Source organism: Piliocolobus tephrosceles, chromosome 13, assembly GCF_002776525.5.
Source record: "Piliocolobus tephrosceles isolate RC106 chromosome 13, ASM277652v3, whole genome shotgun sequence".
NCBI classification, from domain to species: domain Eukaryota; kingdom Metazoa; phylum Chordata; class Mammalia; order Primates; family Cercopithecidae; genus Piliocolobus; species Piliocolobus tephrosceles.
Genome location: NC_045446.1, coordinates 12,309,683 through 12,326,472, shown reverse-complemented (window position 1 = coordinate 12,326,472; position 16,790 = coordinate 12,309,683). Strand labels below are relative to the sequence as shown.

Genomic DNA, 16,790 nt, shown 5'->3' with positions numbered 1-16,790 from the left:
ATATATTTTATATACATATATATATATATATATATATTTTTTTGAGATAGAGTCTTGCTCTGTTGCCAGGCTGGAGCGCAGTGGCGCGATGTTGGCTCACTGCAACCTCCACCTCCTGGGTTCAAGCGATTCTCCTGCCTCAGCCTCCCAGGTAGCTGGGACTGTAGGTGCGTGCCACCAGGCCCAGCTAATTTTTGTATTTTTAGTAGAGACGGGATTTCACCATGTTGGCCAGGATGGTCTCTATCTCTTGAATTCGTGATCCTCCTGCCTCAGCCTCCCAAAGTGCTGGGAGTATAGGTGTGAGCCACCACGTCCAGCCCTGTATTTGTCTATATATTTATCATTACCAGTGAGCTTTATGTTTTCTTTCTTTCTTTCTTTCTTTCTTTTTTTTTTTTTTTTTTTGAGACAGAGTCTCGCCTTGTCATCCAGGCTGGAGTGCAGTGGCGTGATCTCAGCCCACTGCAACCTCTGTTTCCTGGGTTCAAGCAGTTCTCCTGCCTCAGCCTCCCGAGTAGCTGGGATTATAGTCGTGTGCCACCACACCCGGCTAATTTTCATATTTTTAGTAGAGACGGAGTTTCGCCATGTTGGCCAAGCTGGTCTCTAACGCCTGACCTCATGATCTGCCTGCCTTGACCTGCCAAAGTGCTGGAATTATAGGCTGTGATTTTCTTTTGTTGTCTAGTGTCTTTCCTTTTCTACTTGGAGGACTTCTTTTAGCATTTCTTGTAAGGCAGGTCTAGTGGTGATGAATTCCCTAGCTTTTATCTGGTGAAGTCTTTATTTCTCCAACGTTTTTAAAGAACAGCTTTGCCAGATATAGTATATTGGGTTGGCAATTCTTTTCTTTCAGCGTCTTGAATTATATTATCCCACTCCTAGCCAGCAAGGTTTCTGTTGAGAAGTCTGACAGTCTTTTGGAGGCCTTCTCATATGTGATAAGTTGCTTTTTCTCTTGCTGCTTCCAACATTTGTCTTTGACTTTTGACAGTTTGTTTTTGGAAAGATAACTGTCTTTAACTGACAGGATATAAAACATGAGCCAGAGAAGCATAAAATTATTTTTTATAAATTTTTTTTAAATGTCTTGGAAACCTTTATTCTTAGAGTTTTGGGGATTTTGTTGTTGTTACTGTTGCACTATCTGGGCTGCATTTTGTTGTTCTTGTTGTTTGTTGTTTGAAATGGAGTCTCGTTCTGTTGCCCAGACTGGAGTACAGTGGCCCAATCTCAGCTTATTGCAACCTATGCCTCCCGGGTTCAAGTGATTCTTCTGCCTCAGCCTCCCTGAGTAGCTGGGACTACAGGACACCATGCCTGGCTAATGTTTGTATTTCAGTAGAGATTGGGTTTCACTCTGTTGGCCAGGCTGGTCTTGAACTCCTGACCTCAAGTGATCTGCCCACCTCAGTCTCCCAAAGTGCTGGGATTACAGGCCTGAGCCACTGCGCCCAGCTATTTTTTATAATTAGAGAGCTATTCCTGCCTGCAAAGACAAATATATTCCAATAGAAATTTCCAGTGATAATTTCTTTAATGCAACTCGTAACAGTGTCACACAATTCCCTGGAACTATGTGACAACCATTATTGTTTCTTGTATGGAATGCTGCCTTGATACTAACAGAAAAAAAAGGGTGAAATTTGGCTAAAATAATAAGACATCCCAATTATTAGAATAATTTCCTTGTACTGATGATGATAGTCCTCCCCATCGGCATTCATTTCTGTAGAAATTACTCAACCATGTTATTTTAGTACAGAAAGTAGGAATCCCTGCCTTCAGTCTGCATCAGAATCTCTTAGAGGGCTGTTAAAAATTCATTTGTCAGGGCCCAGTCCTGGAGATTCTGATCCAGAATGTTTACAGTGGGGCTTGGGAATCTGAATTTTCATTGCATGCTGTATTAGTTTACTGGGGCTGCTATAACCTGTGTGGTTTGAAGAATAGAAATTAATTTTCTCATAGTCCTGGAGGCTAGAAGTCAAGAGCAAGGTGTTGGCAGGTTTGGTTTATTTTGAGGCCTCACTCTTTGGCTTGCACATGGCCACCTTTTCACTGTGTCCTCACATTTCTCTGTGCATGTACATCCCTGGTGTCTCTTTTCTGACTTTAAAGAGATAGGGTCTTGCTTTGTTGCTCAGGTTGTAATTTAACTCTTGGGTTCAAGCAGTTCTCCCACCTTGGACTCCCAGGTAGCTGGGACTACAGGCACAGGCCACTGCACCCAGCTTTTTCTGACTTTTGACAGTTTGATTAAAATATGTCTCAGTGTGGACTTCCTTGGGTTTGTGCTAATTGAGATCTGTTGGACTTGAATCTGGATGTCCACTTCTTTCCCCAACTTTGGGGGTTTTCAGCCATTATGTCTTTTTTTTGAGATGGAGTCTCACTCTGTCACCAAGGCTGGAGTGTGAAGGCACAATCTCAGCTCACTGCAACCTCTGTCTCCTCGGTTCAAGCAATCCTCCTGCCTCAGACTCCCCAATAGCTGGGGTTACAGGCACACGCCACCATGCTTGGCTACTTTTTGTATTTTTAGTAGAGACGGGGTTTTGCCATGTTGGCCAGGCTGGTCTAGGACTCCTGATCTCAGGCGATGCGTTCACCTCAGCCTCCCAAAGTGCTGGGATTACAAGCATTAGCCACTGAGCCCAGCCAATTATGCCTTCTAATAAGCTTTCCGCCCCTGTCTTTCTCCTATAGGACTCTCATAATGTGTATATTGATCTCCTTGATGGAGTCCCTAAGGCTTTCTTCACTCTTTCTCATTCTTTTTTCTTTTTTCTTTTTTTTTTTTAGGAAAAACCCTGACTGATTTCAAATGACTAGTCTTTCAGTTTGCTGGCTCTGCTGCTTGATCAGATCTACTATTGATCTTCTCTAGTAAATTTTTATATTTATTTTATTTTATTTTTTTGAGATAGAGTCTTGCTGTGTCGCCCAGGCTGGAGTGCAGTGGCGCGATCTCGGCTCACTGCAAGCTCTGCCTCCCAGGTTCACGCCGTTCTCCTGCCTCAGCCTCCCTATCAGCTGGGACTATAGGCGCCCGCCACCACTCCCAGCTAATTTTTTGTATTTTTTATTAGAGATGGGGTTTCACCACATTAGCCAGGATTGTCTCCACCTCCTGACCTCGTGATCCACCTGCCTTGGCCTTTCAAAGTGCTGGGATTACAGGCGTCAGCTACTGCTCCTGGCCTAATTTTTAAATTTTTATATATTTTTATTTTTTAGAGACAGGGTCTCACTATATTGCCCAGGCTGGTTCTCAAACCCCTGAGCTTAGGTGATCCTCCAGCCTCAGCCTCCCAAAGTGCTACAATTATAGACGTGAGCCACCATGCCTGGCCTCCTCTAGTGAATTTTTCAATTCAGTTACTGTATTCTTCAGCTTCAAAACTTTCATTTGGTTATTTTTTAATGTTTTCTGTCTTTTTATTGGTATTCTCATTTTATTCAAGCATCACTTTCCAAAGCTCATTCAACATCTTTATTATGACTAGTTTGAATTCTTTATCAGGTGATTCATATACTTCTGTTTCTTTAAGGTTCGTTTCTGGAGATTTATTTCATTCCTTTCATTGGACCATGTTTCCCTCTTTATTCATGTACTTGGTAACTTGTACTGGTGATTTCTGCATTTGAAAAATCATATGTCTCTCCTGGTCTTTGTACTGGTGATTGGCCTTCACCAGTCAGCATGGATAGAGATTCTGAGGCCCTCTCAATCCTTTCCTGAGGATGTGTCTTTTCTGAACTTGTGGATGTAAATTCCCAATGAGAGGGATTTGCCGGTTTCCTTTTGCAGGAGCTCATAATTTCTTGCTCCCTCTAGTGTCTGCCTGTGATACTGCAGTTTCTCTGGAGCTGCTGCAAGTCTCCCAGACGTCTTATTCAGTGGCCTCCAAACTTTTAGAGTATGCCATGTCCCATCAGTGCCCCAAGCTGGGCAAGACAGAAACCAGTCCCTCTGGTAGCTTCCCCAAAAGACAGACTGTTATGACTGGGTGTGGTAGCTCATGCCTGTAATCCCAGCACTTTGGGAGGCCCAGGTGGGTGGATCACCTGATGTCGGGAGTTCGAGACCAGCCTGACCAACATGGAGAAACCCTGTCTCTACTAAAAATACAAAATTAGCTGGGCGTGGTGGGGCGTGCCTGTAATCCCAGCTACTCGAGAGGCCGAGGCAGGAGAATCACTTGATCCTGGGAGGTGGAGGTTGCCATGAGCCGAGATCACGCCATTGTACTCCAGCCTGGGCAACAAGAACAAAACTCAATCTCAAAAAAAAAAAAAAAATCAGAATGTTAGATGCACACTCCACTCCCCCTAACCCTGAAAGAGGCCACCGGGCTGTATTGGCCTTTCTCTGTGGTTTCAGGGAACCTCTGGATCAGCAGCAAACCACCAGGCATTTAGAGTGTGCTAGATCCTTTCAAGTGCTTAGAGACAGAAACCAGTTCCCCAGGGAGCCCCTGAGAAGCTAGAATGTTGGATGCACACTGCACCTCTTTCCCTCCCTAGGGAGAAGCTGGGAGGTGGGAGTTTTCTCCTGCTTGTTCTGCACTGAGCCAAGGATGAGTGATGAGGGAGTGAGTGCTTGCCAGTCTAAACTGTCACCTTTGTTCTCCATGGTTCTTTGTTCTCCCTCAACCTGCCGCCCTTTTCTGTCAGTACTTGGATTCAAACAAAACAGAAACCTGATCCCCCCAAAGGTCCGAACATGATACATACTTTTCAGTCTTCTCTTTCCATCTCAGGCAGAAGCTACGAGCTGGGGGTTATCTCATGATCATGCTTGGGCAGGGAGGGGAGAGACTGGCATATGAGTGCTACAAATTTTTCTGCTGGCTTTGATGCAACTGGTTTTGTGCTCACCTGGGGAGCAGGAGCCTCTTACTGGTTTCTGGATTTCTCATAGGGAATTGGTTTGTTTGTTGCTGTTGGCTCAGTGTCTCCATCAAGGGAGGAGGATCTGAGGTTTCCTACTCCACCATCTTCACCTCTTGCTGAGGTCACCACCTTGACATCATATCTTGATAGTTTATCCACTTCTCTGGATTGAGAGCCTATGGGGGATGAGGGATCATGCTGTCTCTGTGTGCTCAGGATTTGACACAGGTGAGTGAGTAGAGTATAAACCATACTGTAAGAATTTTAAGGGAGTGCAAAGGAAGGAAAAATTATTTCTGCCGGCATAGTTTCTGGAAAGGAACTGGTTAAGGACACATTTGCAGTTAGGACTGCGTTTTAATTCTAATTGCAGTTACTATTTGGATGATTTTGGGTGAGTTATTGAACCTTCCTGTGCCTCTCTTTCCTTGGCTGTAAAGTGGGGACAATATCAACATAATTTCTTTTCTTTTTTCGGGGGGATAGGGTCTGTTGCCCAGGCTGGCATGCAGTAGTACGATCACAGCTCACTGCAGCTTTGACCTTCCCAGGCTCAGATGGTCTTCCCACTTGCCTCCTGAGTAGCTGGGACTACAGGTACCATGGTGGGACTACCCCATTTTGGCTAATTTTTGTATTTTTTGTAGAGACAGGGTCTCACGTCTCACTATGTTGCCCAGGCTGGTCTCGAACTCCTGAACTCAAGTAATCATGCTCGCGTCAACCTCCCGAAGTGCTGGGATTACAGGTGTGCGCCACTATGCCTGGCCAGCAGCATAATTTCCTCATGACTAAATGTGATTGAATGCATTCAGCACCTAGTAAGCGTTGAGTAAATGATAGTGATGATAGTTGTCATTACTGTAAAGATGTTTTTGGTTTGTTCTTTTCAGATGCTTGCTCTGTCAAGGCACAGCCTGTTGTCTCCTTTGCTCAGCGTGACATCATTCAGACGCTTCTACAGAGGTGACAGCCCAACAGATTCCCAAAAGGACATGATTGAAATCCCTTTGCCTCCATGGCAGGAGAGAACTGATGAATCCATAGAAACCAAAAGAGCCCGCCTGCTGTATGAGAGCAGAAAGAGGGGAATGTTGGAAAACTGCATTCTTCTTAGGTATGGGACTAGGAGTCTTTTTTTTTTAAATCAGGCAGCCTCCTGAACCAGAGTAGGTTCAGAGAGACTCCCGGGAGTAGGACTCTTGGTGTCACTTCTCTTTTATTAGACATAGCCGCCTCAACCTCTTTTTCTTTTTTTCTTTCTTGTTTTTAGCCTTTTTGCTAAAGAACACCTGCAGCACATGACAGAGAAGCAGCTGAACCTCTATGACCGCCTGATTAATGAGCCTAGTAATGACTGGGATATTTACTACTGGGCCACAGGTACTGGGCACGATAAGCAGCATAATGGGAAAATAGGACAGTTTAGGCTGATTTGAGTCTAGAATTGTATCCTAGATAATTTTTTTCTTTCTTTCTTTTTTTTTTTTTTGAGACTGAGTTTCACTCTTGTTGCCCAGGCTGGAGTGCAATGGCATAATCTCGGCTCACTGCAACCTCTCCCTCCCAGGTTCAAGCGATTCTCCTGCCTCAGCCTCCTGAGTACCTGCAATTATAGGCATGTGCCACCACGCCTGGGTAATTTTGTATTTTTAGTAGAGATGGGGTTTCTCTGTGTTGGTCAGGCTGGTCTCGAACTCCTGACCTCAGGTGATCCACCCGCCTTGTCCTTCCAAAGTGCTGGGATTACAGGCATGAGCCACTGTGCCTGGCCTATAATTTTTTTCTTTTATTCATGAAGTAGACACTCAACCCAAACACTGTTCAAATTTTTGTTAAGTGTATAAAATTTGTTTTATCAGTTAAGGTTCTTTATTTGCAAGACAAAGCAGAAACTTGTCCGTCTCACTTAAGCAAAAAAGAGTTTAGTGGAAGGGTATGTGAAGCTCACAGTGTCAAAGGTTGAAGAAGAACCATGCTGGGAATGGAGTGGAATCAGACAACTAAGTCTGCATAGCCAGAACTCCTCAATAGTTTCATTCTGGCCGGGCGCGGTGGCTCATGCCTCTAATCTGAGCACTTTGGGAGGTTGAGGCGGATGGATCACTTGAGGTTAGGAGCTTGAGACCAGCTTGGCCAACACAGGGAAATCTCATCTCTACAAAAATACAAAAATTAGCCGAGGAAGGTGGCGGGCACCTGCAATCTCAGCTATTTGGGAGGCTGAGGCAAGAGAATTATTTGAGCCTGGGAGACAGAGATTGCAGTGAGCTGAGATTGCACCACTGCACTGCACTCCATTCTGGGCAACAGAGTGAGACTATGTCTCAAAAAAAAAGTTTCATTCAGACACTGCCTTTATGAGGAATGAATTCTAACTGTGTATAGTTAGGATTAACTTTGGCTATGAGTAAAAAAAAATCCAAAATAATAATGGCTTAAACCAGGTAGAACGGTCTTTCTCATGACAAAAGTCCAGAGGAAGGCACACTCCAGAGCTCATAGAGGGGCTTCAAAAAGTCATGGGTACAGGTCACCCCAACTTGCTGCTCTTTCATCCTAGCATGTATTGTCGACTTCTTGATGCAGGACAGCTGCTGGAGCTGTCCTGTTCACATTTCAGCCCAGAAAAAGTGTGTGGAAGTGCATACCCCTCCTTGGTAGATCCCAAGGAAATTATCCAGCATACTTCCACTTACTTGCCATTGGCCACAGCTTAGTTACTTGGCTACATCTAACCATAAGGAAAAATAATACAGTCTATTCCATTTGCCCAGCTATGTTAGAGATTCTGTTATCGATGAAAATTGGATATTAGGGGACGTGTCATTCATTTCTGCCACACTCTGCGACTGCTGTTTTTGTGTCTCAATATTTGTATCAGAAAGTAGTAGCCATTGTCTATGGGTTCCAGGTATGAAGAGTGATAAGACAGGGTCTGGAGCCTTAGGCAATCACTGGAAAGCCAACAAAGTCCAAATGTTTACTCTCCGACCCTTTACAGAACAAGTTTGCCCTGACTTAGCATAATGCATTTGAGATTCGTATCCTTGTTGTTGTTTGTATCAATAGTTCATTCTTTTGTGTTGTTGAGTAATATTCCATTGTGTGAATGTACCACAGTCTGTTCATTTGTTGACCAGCTGAGGGACATTAGGATTGTTTCCAGCTTTAGGTGATTATGAATGAAGCCACTGTAAATATTTGCATACAGATTTTGTGAACATAGGTTTTAGTTTTTCTTGAGTGAATACTCAGGAGAAGGATTTGCTGGGTCGTGTGGTAAGTGTATATGTTTAACTTTATAATAAGGCCAGGTGTGGTAGCTCATGCCTGTAATCTGAGATTACATGCTCCTTCTTTGGTAAGCTGAGGCAGGTGGATCACTTGAGGCCAGGAGTTTGAGACCAGCCTGGCCAGCATGACAATACCCCGTCTCTACTAAAAATGCAGAAGTTAGCTGCCTGTGGTGGTGCACCCAACTCCTCTGGATGCTGAAGCAAGAGAATCGCTTGAATCCAGGAGGTAGAGGTTGCAGTGAGCCGAGATCACGCCACTGCACTCCTGCCTGGGTGACAGAGCGAGACTCTCTCAAAAAAATAAATAGGGCTGGGTGCAGTGACTCACGCTTGTAATCACAGCACTTTGGGAGGTCAAGGCGGGTGGATCACCTGAGGTCAGGAGATCCTGACCATCCTGGCTAACATGGTGAAGCCCCGTCTCTACTAAAACTACAAAAAATTAGCTGGGTGTGGTGGTGGGTGCCTGTAGTCCCAGCTACTCAGGAGGCTGAGGCAGGAGAGTCGCTTGAACCTGGGAGGCAGAGGTTGCAGTGAGCCAAGGTCAGGCCACTGCACTCCAGCCTGCGCAATAGAATGAGACTCTGTCTCAAAAATAAGTAAATAAATAAAACTTTTAATATGTTTTTTCTGTAATAGGTAAATATAGATAGTAAGCTTTTTCTGTAATAGGTAAATATAGATAGTAAATATAGAGAGTGAATATTTTAGGCTTTTCAGGCCATACAGCCTCTCATAACTATTCAAACCTCAACCTTTGTAGCATGAAAGCAGCCACAGACAACGGATAAACAAAAGAATATGATTCTGTTTCAATAAAACCTTATTGTGGACACTGAAATTTGAATTTCATACTGTTTTCACCGGTTATGAAATATACTTTTGATTTTTTCCCCCAACCATTGAAAAATCATTCTTGGCTGGATGCAGTGGCTCACACCTGTAATTCCAGCGCTTTGGGAGGCTGAGGCAAAGAATCTCTTGAGGCCAGGAGTTTGGGACCAGCCTGGGCAACATAGACCCCCTGTCTCCAAAAATAAAAGTAAATTAGCTGGGCTTGGTGGTGCACGCTGTATTCCTCGCTACTTGGGAGGATCACTTGAGCCCAGGAGTTCAGAGACTGCAGTGACCTATCATCACGCCACTGCATTTCAGCCTGGGCAAGAGTGAGATCCAATCTCTAAAACTCATTCTTAGCTCACAGGGCATAGTTTGCCAACTTCTGTGCTAAGCAAAAGAGGTCAGACTCAGCCAGGCACGGTGGCTCACGCCGTAATCTCAGCACTTTGGTAGGCTGAGGTGGGCAGATCATGAGGTCAGGAGATCGAGACCATCCTGGCCAACATGGTGAAACCCTGTCTCTACTAAAAATACTGGGTGTGGTGGCGGGTGCCTGTAATCCCAGCTACTTGGGAGGCTGGGACAGGAGAATCTCTTAAACCAGGGAGTCGGAGGTTGCAGTGAACTGAGATCATGCCACTGTACTCCAGCCTGGGCGACAGAGCGAGACTCCATCTCAAAAAAAAAAAGAGGTCAGACTCAAAGAGTACATACTCAGTACATAATCGGGCTCAAAGAATGTGATTCTGTTTACATGATGATCTGAAAAAGGCAAAACTTACAGGGACATATCAGTGATTGCCAAGGTGTTGGACCAGAAGGGAGGGGTTGGTGTTCCACATCTTTAACCACACTTTGTGTTATCAGGGTTTTGTTTTTGTTTTTAGCCATTCCAGGAAGTATATATTGGTATATCACTATAGCTTTAATTGGCATGTCTGGAATGACTAATAATATTGAGGATCTTTTCATGGGCTTATCAGCCCTTTATGTGTATTTGGTGACATGTCTCTTCAAATTTGTCCCCCACCCCCGCCTCCTCCCTTTTTTTTTTCTAAGACAGGATCTCACTCTGTCACCCAGGCTGGAATGCAGTGGCGCAGTCATGGCTCAGTGCAGGCTCCACCTCCTGGGCGCAAGCGATCCTCCTACCTCAGCCTCCAGAATAGCTGGGACTATGAGCCTGCACCACCATGCCCAGCTAATTTTTGTTGTTACTGTATTTTTTGTGGAGATGAGGGTTTGCCATGTTGCCCAGACTGGTCTCAAACTCCTGAGCTCAAGTGATCCACCTGCCTTGGCCTCCCAAAGTGCTGGGATTACAGGTGTGAGCCCCCACGCCTGGCCAGATTTTCCATTTTGGAAGATACTTTCACTGGATATAGAATTCGAAGGTCGCAATGTTTTTTCTTCTGTTAAATAGACGTACTTCTACCTCCAGCTCTTAGTGTACAAGATCAGGTAGTCAAGAGTTCCACTGGGTTTGGGCTTTGGTTTTGCTCTGGTTACCTTCAGTGTGTCACCAGCTTCACATTCCCTCTTGTGTTACCATGTGCTGTTTTCTCATTTCCATAGTTTGTGACGAGGTCTGCTGGATCTTTGTTCCTTTTGTGTATCTTCTTTTTCTGAATCTTTTCAATATTTTGTCTTTGGTTTCTAGCTGTTTCAACATTATATATGTAGGTATTTATTTGATATTTATATATATAGGTATTTATTTGATATTTATCGTGCTTTTGTGTTCTCTGGGCATTTTGGATCTGCGTTTTCATCTTTTATTATTGTTGAAAATTTCTCAGCTATTATCCCTTCAGATATTTCTTCTGCTTTGTTTTCTCCCTCTTTTCCTTCTAGGATTCTAGTTATACTTAGTTAAATGGTTTGATATTGTCCAACAGCTTTTGTGGGGGTTGTTTGTTTTGGTTTTTTGGTTTTTTGAGACAGTCTTGCTGTGTCACCCAGGCTGGAGTGCAGTGGCGTGATCTTGGCTCACTGCAACCTCTCTGCCTCCTGGGTCCAAGCGATTCTCGTGCCTCAGCCTCCTGAGCAACTGGGACCACAGGCACGTGCCACCATGCCTAGCTAATTTTTTTGTATTTTTAGTAGAGACAGGTTTCACCATGTTGGCCAGGCTGGTCTTGTACTCCTGGCCTCAAGTGATCCATCCACCTCAGCCCCTTAAAGTGTTGGGGTTACAGGCGTGAGCCACTGTGCTCAGTCTGTCCAACAGCTTTTGGGTTCTCTGTTTTGTGTTTTTTCACTCTTTTTTCTCTTTGTATATCAGTTTGGGTAATTTGTATTAGATCATATCTCTTGACCTATCTTCCACTAATTCTTTCCTTGATGATGCCAAATCTCATGATGAGCCTGTTGAAATCATTCTGCGTATCTGCTACTGTATTTATTTTTAGCATTTCCGTTTGACTTTTGGAGTTTCCAACTCTCTGCTAGAATTTCTCATCTGTTTATACATTTTGTCTGCTTTTTCCACAGGCGCCTTTAATATTAGTCATAGTCATTTTAAATTCCCTGTCTGATAGTTCTAACATCTGGGTCATCCCTCAATCTGCTTCTGTTGATTTCTTTGTCCCTTGATGGTGTGTTGTTTTTTTCTTCTTTCGTGTATGTGTCTTTAGTAATTTTCTATTGATTATTAGACATTGGGGTAAGACAGTAAAGACTTTCTCTTAAGAAACCCTATTCTACCTTCAGCTCTCAGCCTTCCTTGTATTTCTGTGTCTCAGAGGGAATCTCTGTCTATGTCTTCCCCTAGTGCAGCAGCCTTCCTGTTGCTTTCCACTTGATGCTTGGTTCAGGAGAAGAGAGGTTGGGATGGCACTGTCTGTTGTCCTGGTCTAGCCTTAGTCCCAGGTAGCCCATGTGGTCCTGGGTCTTGGAGCTGGGATTTCTCGGTGATAGAGCCTCTCCCATAGGGGTAGAGGAAGAGAGTCCAGACTGGGCTTTATGCTTTTTTTTTTTTTTTTTCCTGAGACGGGGTCTCGTTCTGTTGCCAAAGCTAGAGTGCAGTGGTGCAATCTTAGCTCACTGCAGCTTCAAGCTCGGCTCACGTAATCCTCCTGCTTCAGCTTCCCAAGTAGGTAGGACTAGAGGTGCATGGCACCACACCCAGCTATTTTTGTTTGTTTGTTTGTTTTTGTAGAAGTGGGGTCTCACTGTGTTGCTCAAGCTGGTCTCAAACTCCTGGCCTCAAGCAGTTCTGCCTTGGGCTCCCAAAGCACTGGGATGTGCATTTTTTTGGCTGCATTGGCTTTTCCCCTCCTCCTGGTCTTCGTCAATGAGGGAGGTTCTTTCTAGCCTCCTGCTTTCTACCCAGTCTTTGTCAAGAGCACACCTTTGTGAGAAGAACCTGTGAGTGGGTGCATATTCCATTTGTCTGGGGTTTTATTTTTATTTTTATTTATTTATTTTTTTGAGACAGAGTTTCACTCTTGTAGCCCAGCTAGAGTGCAGTGGCACAATCTTGGCTCACCGCAACCTCTGCCTCCTGGGTTCAAGCAGTTCTCCTGCCTCAGCCTCCCGGGTAGCTGGGATTACAGGCGCCTGCCACCACACCTGGCTAATTTTTGTATTTTCAGTAGAGACGGGTTTCACCATGTTGGCCAGTCTGGTCTCGAACTCCTGACCTCAGGTGATCTGCCCGCCTCAGCCTCCCAAAGTTTTGGGATTACAGGTGTGAGCCACTGTGCTCAGCCTGTGTCTGTGGTTTTATACACTCATGCTAGCCCACACTTGGCTTTTAACAATTCATTGCAAATTTTAGTGGCACAGGCCTGCAGTCCCGGCTGCCCTGGAGGCTGAGGCAGCAGGATTGCTGGAGCCCAGGAGTTCTGGGCTGCAGTGCACTATACCGGTCAGGTGTCTGCTGTAATAAGCTTGACATCAATATGTTGACCTCTCAGAAGCAAGTGACCACCCGATTCCCTAAGGAGGGGTGAACCAGCCCACGCTGGAAGTGGAACAGATCAGAATTCCTGTGCTGATCAGTAGTGGAACTGCACCTCTGACTATCTACTGCAGTCTACCCTGGGTAACATAAGGCTGGCCCTGTCTGTGTTAATTTAAAAAAAAATTTTTTTAGCTGAATTTCTTTTACCCATTTGTATGATGTCCAGTGTCTCTTCTTCCTGTGCCTGCCACAGGTGAGCAAGTACACAGCTCTCGTTTCTCCTTTGAAGGGCTCTTTTTCCTTAGGTTTCATCTGTTGGGTTACCCTGTGACCTCAGCTCTCTGATATCTTTGAGAAAAGTCATGATATTTGTAGTTTACGTGGCTTTTTTTGTTACAGTGAGTGTGATATTCTTTCCAACTTTCTACATTCTTGGAGGAAGCCAAAACCTCTTTGATCTTATTTTGATTGTCACATGAAAACAGAGCCCTCACTAGATGCCAGGACCTGTGCCGAATAAGGGAGAATCTGACTTGGTTTTGAGGAATTCTCTCTCCTGGCATCATACCTAGAGTTGGTGGAAGGGTAATTCTGGAGCACATTTCCTCGGCTTCGGCAGTGGGAGGCTTTGCTTGTAATTGGCATCTTAAATAAGTGTCCCGAGGGAGCAGAGAAAGGTCAGAGGGAGCAGTGCACTGCCAGACCTGCTGCTGTAGACTGAGGCTGACCTTCTCATTCTTCTGACTCAGTACCTTTTTTGCCCGTTCACTGAAATCTGGTTCTTTAGGCTCATGACAGTTCTGTGTGCCTCTAATATCCTTCCAATAAATTCCTTTTTGCATAAGTTTCCTAGAGTTGTTAGTTTCTGTCTCTTAAAACTGAGGACCTCTAACTGATTGACAAAGGAGAAAGAGGTTTTGTTTCAAGAAATGTATACATTGCGAGGGAAAACACAGTGTCTGGGGAACAATGGAATTGACAAATGCAAAGCAAGATAGTACAGCCAAGATTGTGCGGGCCAGGGGTCAGCAAACTTGTTCATAAAGGACCAGATAGTAAATATTTTACTTGTAGTCATACGGTCTCTGTTGCAAGTACCCAATTCTGCTGTCGTAACACAAAAGCAGCATGGATAATATAATATGTAAACCATTGGGAGCAGCTGTTCCAATAAAACGACTTGCAAATATAGGCTCCCACAGTTTGCCACCCCCTGGTATAGGCTAACATCGTGTATATTTAGAAGAAGGATGGAGACAGTCTATATATCCATCTGTGATTCTTGGCCAATGTTTCAAGTTTTAAGATTCTCATACCTGAGCATTGACTGATGATGGCATAATTTTTTCTGCCCACTCTTCTCTTGCAGAAGCTAAACCAGCCCCAGAAATATTTGAAAATGAAGTCATGGCCCTGCTGAGAGACTTTGCTAAAAACAAAAACAAAGAGCAGAGACTGCGTGCCCCAGATCTTGAATACCTCTTTGAACAGCCACGTTGAGCTGTGCTGCACAGCCTGGCATAGGGGTTCAGTCTGCGGATGGTAACTACTTACGATGGACGTTAGCCTTGGCTTCCAGCTTCTCTTTAGATGCCCAGCTGCCCCACCCCAGACCATTGGTCCCGCCTCAAGTGATGGACACAACCCTTTCCCAGGACATACATGTAAATGTGCAATGTGACTCATTCTCATACTTTTTTGTCCAACTGTGAGCCTCAAAAGTGATTTGTCAGCAATGCTGGCATGCAGGCCTTGCCTGGCTGCTGTCTCTAGAGGCAAGTCTGCCACGAGAGGGCGCTGCAGGCGAAGCAATTATGTTTGCTCATTGCCTCAGCCCAAGTGTACTCAAAGAAAAGAGGCAGCCAGCTGTGTGTGCGGTACAGAAAGCCACCCGCCCTCCCTGCAGCTCCCTGCCCTCAGTGGCCCAGGGCTTTGTTGAAGTGGAACTCCCCACTTGCAACCTGGTATGGCTCCTTCTGCGAAGGGAAGCTGATCCCAGCCTCCTGAGCCGAATCCTTCAAAGGCACAGCAGGCAGAATGAGGGCCACAGGCAGGAATGGCGTAGGCACGCTGCTTAAGAGTCAACATCTTCATCATTGGGCTTTCTTTAAAACATACACTTTGTAAGTTGAAAGAGAGTTATTAAAGAATACTGAAAAAAGGAAATTTACAATTTCCCAGCCCTCACAATTAATTTTAATTTTGTCTATTTTCATATAACCCATAGTCATATGTTTATGGAGCTTTACAAGTTCACAATTACAGGTTTTATTTTCATGTAGCACTATAGAAAACTTTCCCCCTCATTCCTACAGTCTTCACAGTTATTTTAGTTGACTAAATAATAATACATAAGAAATAATATATTAGGATGAATTAGTTAGAAGTGTTTTTAAAAGCTCTGTGTGACTTCTGTGTTGCTAAGTGGTGCTCTCCTTGGAGGAGTTTTGCCCTCAGAGCTGTAATCTAGGCAGTAGAATCAGTCACCCAAACTGGACCAGGTACATCTAAAGGTGTTGACCAGAAGAAGGTCGGCCAGATTTGATGAGCAGGTGGTGAGTGATTATAAGAGCCGCACAAGGGGAAGACACACGTACATGTTTCCAGCATTGTTGAGCTCCAGGGTTCCTACAGAGCCACCTCATGGTTCCTGCCTGCCCTTCAGTATCCCTGGCTCAGGAGGAAAGGAAAGAGATGTAGCCTTTACATAATCACAGTAAAGCCTCAGCACTCCTCCAGACTGGTGGTGGTATCTGTATTTTATACATAAGAAAGTGGGCTCAGAGAGAGGAAGTAATTTGTCCAAGGTCAGGTAGCTATTGAGTCGAAAAAGCAGAATTTAGTATAGCTCAGTCTGCCTCCAAAGCTCCTGAACTTTCTACTGGAACACACTGCTTTACTGCTGGAAATTTAACAGACGTCTCTGTTTGGAGAAGCTGTGGCAAGTAAACGTGACAGTTCTGAGACATGACCTCTGTGTTACATGGTGGGTAGGAATCTGTCAGGTGCTTTGTCAAGTGAGTAGATCTGAACTTGGCCACTCAGGGAAGCTTCTGTGAGGAAGCAGCGCAGTGCACTGGTTACACATTCAAATCCTGGCTCTGCTGCTTACCTGCTGGATACATGAATTGAACTGAGCCTCAGTTGCCTCTTCTATAAAATGGGGATGATAATGCTTCCTGTCTCAGCTAGTTGATGAGATGAAATGAAACACACAAAGCTCTTACATGGTAACTTGCACAGTATGTACTCTGTAGATGTGAATGTCAGCATTTAGTCATAGCCTCAGTCTGAGACTTAAAACGTGTCCCTAACACAAATTGCCTGGCATATCAGTGAGGTCACCATAGCTACATCCAGGGTGTCTCATCTGCAGGTTGGAAAACTGAGCCTATTAATAGAACCACAGAGTGTCTTACCTCCCAGTGAAGACTAGAGAGAAAACAGACCCTGGTGACGAGACCTTTGATGGAAAAATCTAGCACTCTCCCCTAAGCGAGGAATAGAAGTGAGACTCGCAGAAGCAGGGCAAGCGAGGGAGGAGACGTCTCCCTGGGAGCTTGCTGAAGACTCTGGCTATTCTCTCGGGCTGCATTTGAGGTACCCTGGGGAGAATGTTAAGCAGGCCCGGAGTTTATATATAGACATAGATCTGGACTGTACGAAGTGCACATGAATCGGGCGGTGACTTACCCATTTATCCTTTGCACGTTATGCAACAAACCCCAGTAGCCAAGGATGTAGTTGGAACTTTTCTCCCCCTCGGGTTTGATCCCTTCTTAGCCTGATTTTGTCTTATTTAACACAATGTTCAATTGCTGCCGCTTTCACCTGGGCATGGC

At 44.7% G+C, this 16,790-nt stretch overlaps 2 protein-coding genes across 2 annotated transcripts in view; both read left to right on the top strand.

Moving 5' to 3' along the window:
• The window catches only part of SDHAF2 (succinate dehydrogenase complex assembly factor 2), an 18,379-nt gene extending 3,244 nt beyond the window's left edge, over window positions 1–15,135 (top strand). Inside the window, exons 2-4 of the mRNA XM_023189524.1 lie at window positions 5,796–6,019; window positions 6,176–6,285; window positions 14,318–15,135. Coding sequence (XP_023045292.1) covers window positions 5,796–6,019; window positions 6,176–6,285; window positions 14,318–14,448 — 465 coding nt within the window. The 3' untranslated portion in view covers window positions 14,449–15,135. The remainder of the gene's footprint in view (window positions 1–5,795; window positions 6,020–6,175; window positions 6,286–14,317) is intronic.
• Window positions 5,994–16,790, top strand: part of PPP1R32 (protein phosphatase 1 regulatory subunit 32) — a 52,217-nt gene continuing 41,420 nt past the window's right edge. Inside the window, exons 1-2 of the mRNA XM_023189523.1 lie at window positions 5,994–6,019; window positions 6,176–6,285. The gene's annotated coding sequence lies outside the window, so the exon portion shown is untranslated. The remainder of the gene's footprint in view (window positions 6,020–6,175; window positions 6,286–16,790) is intronic.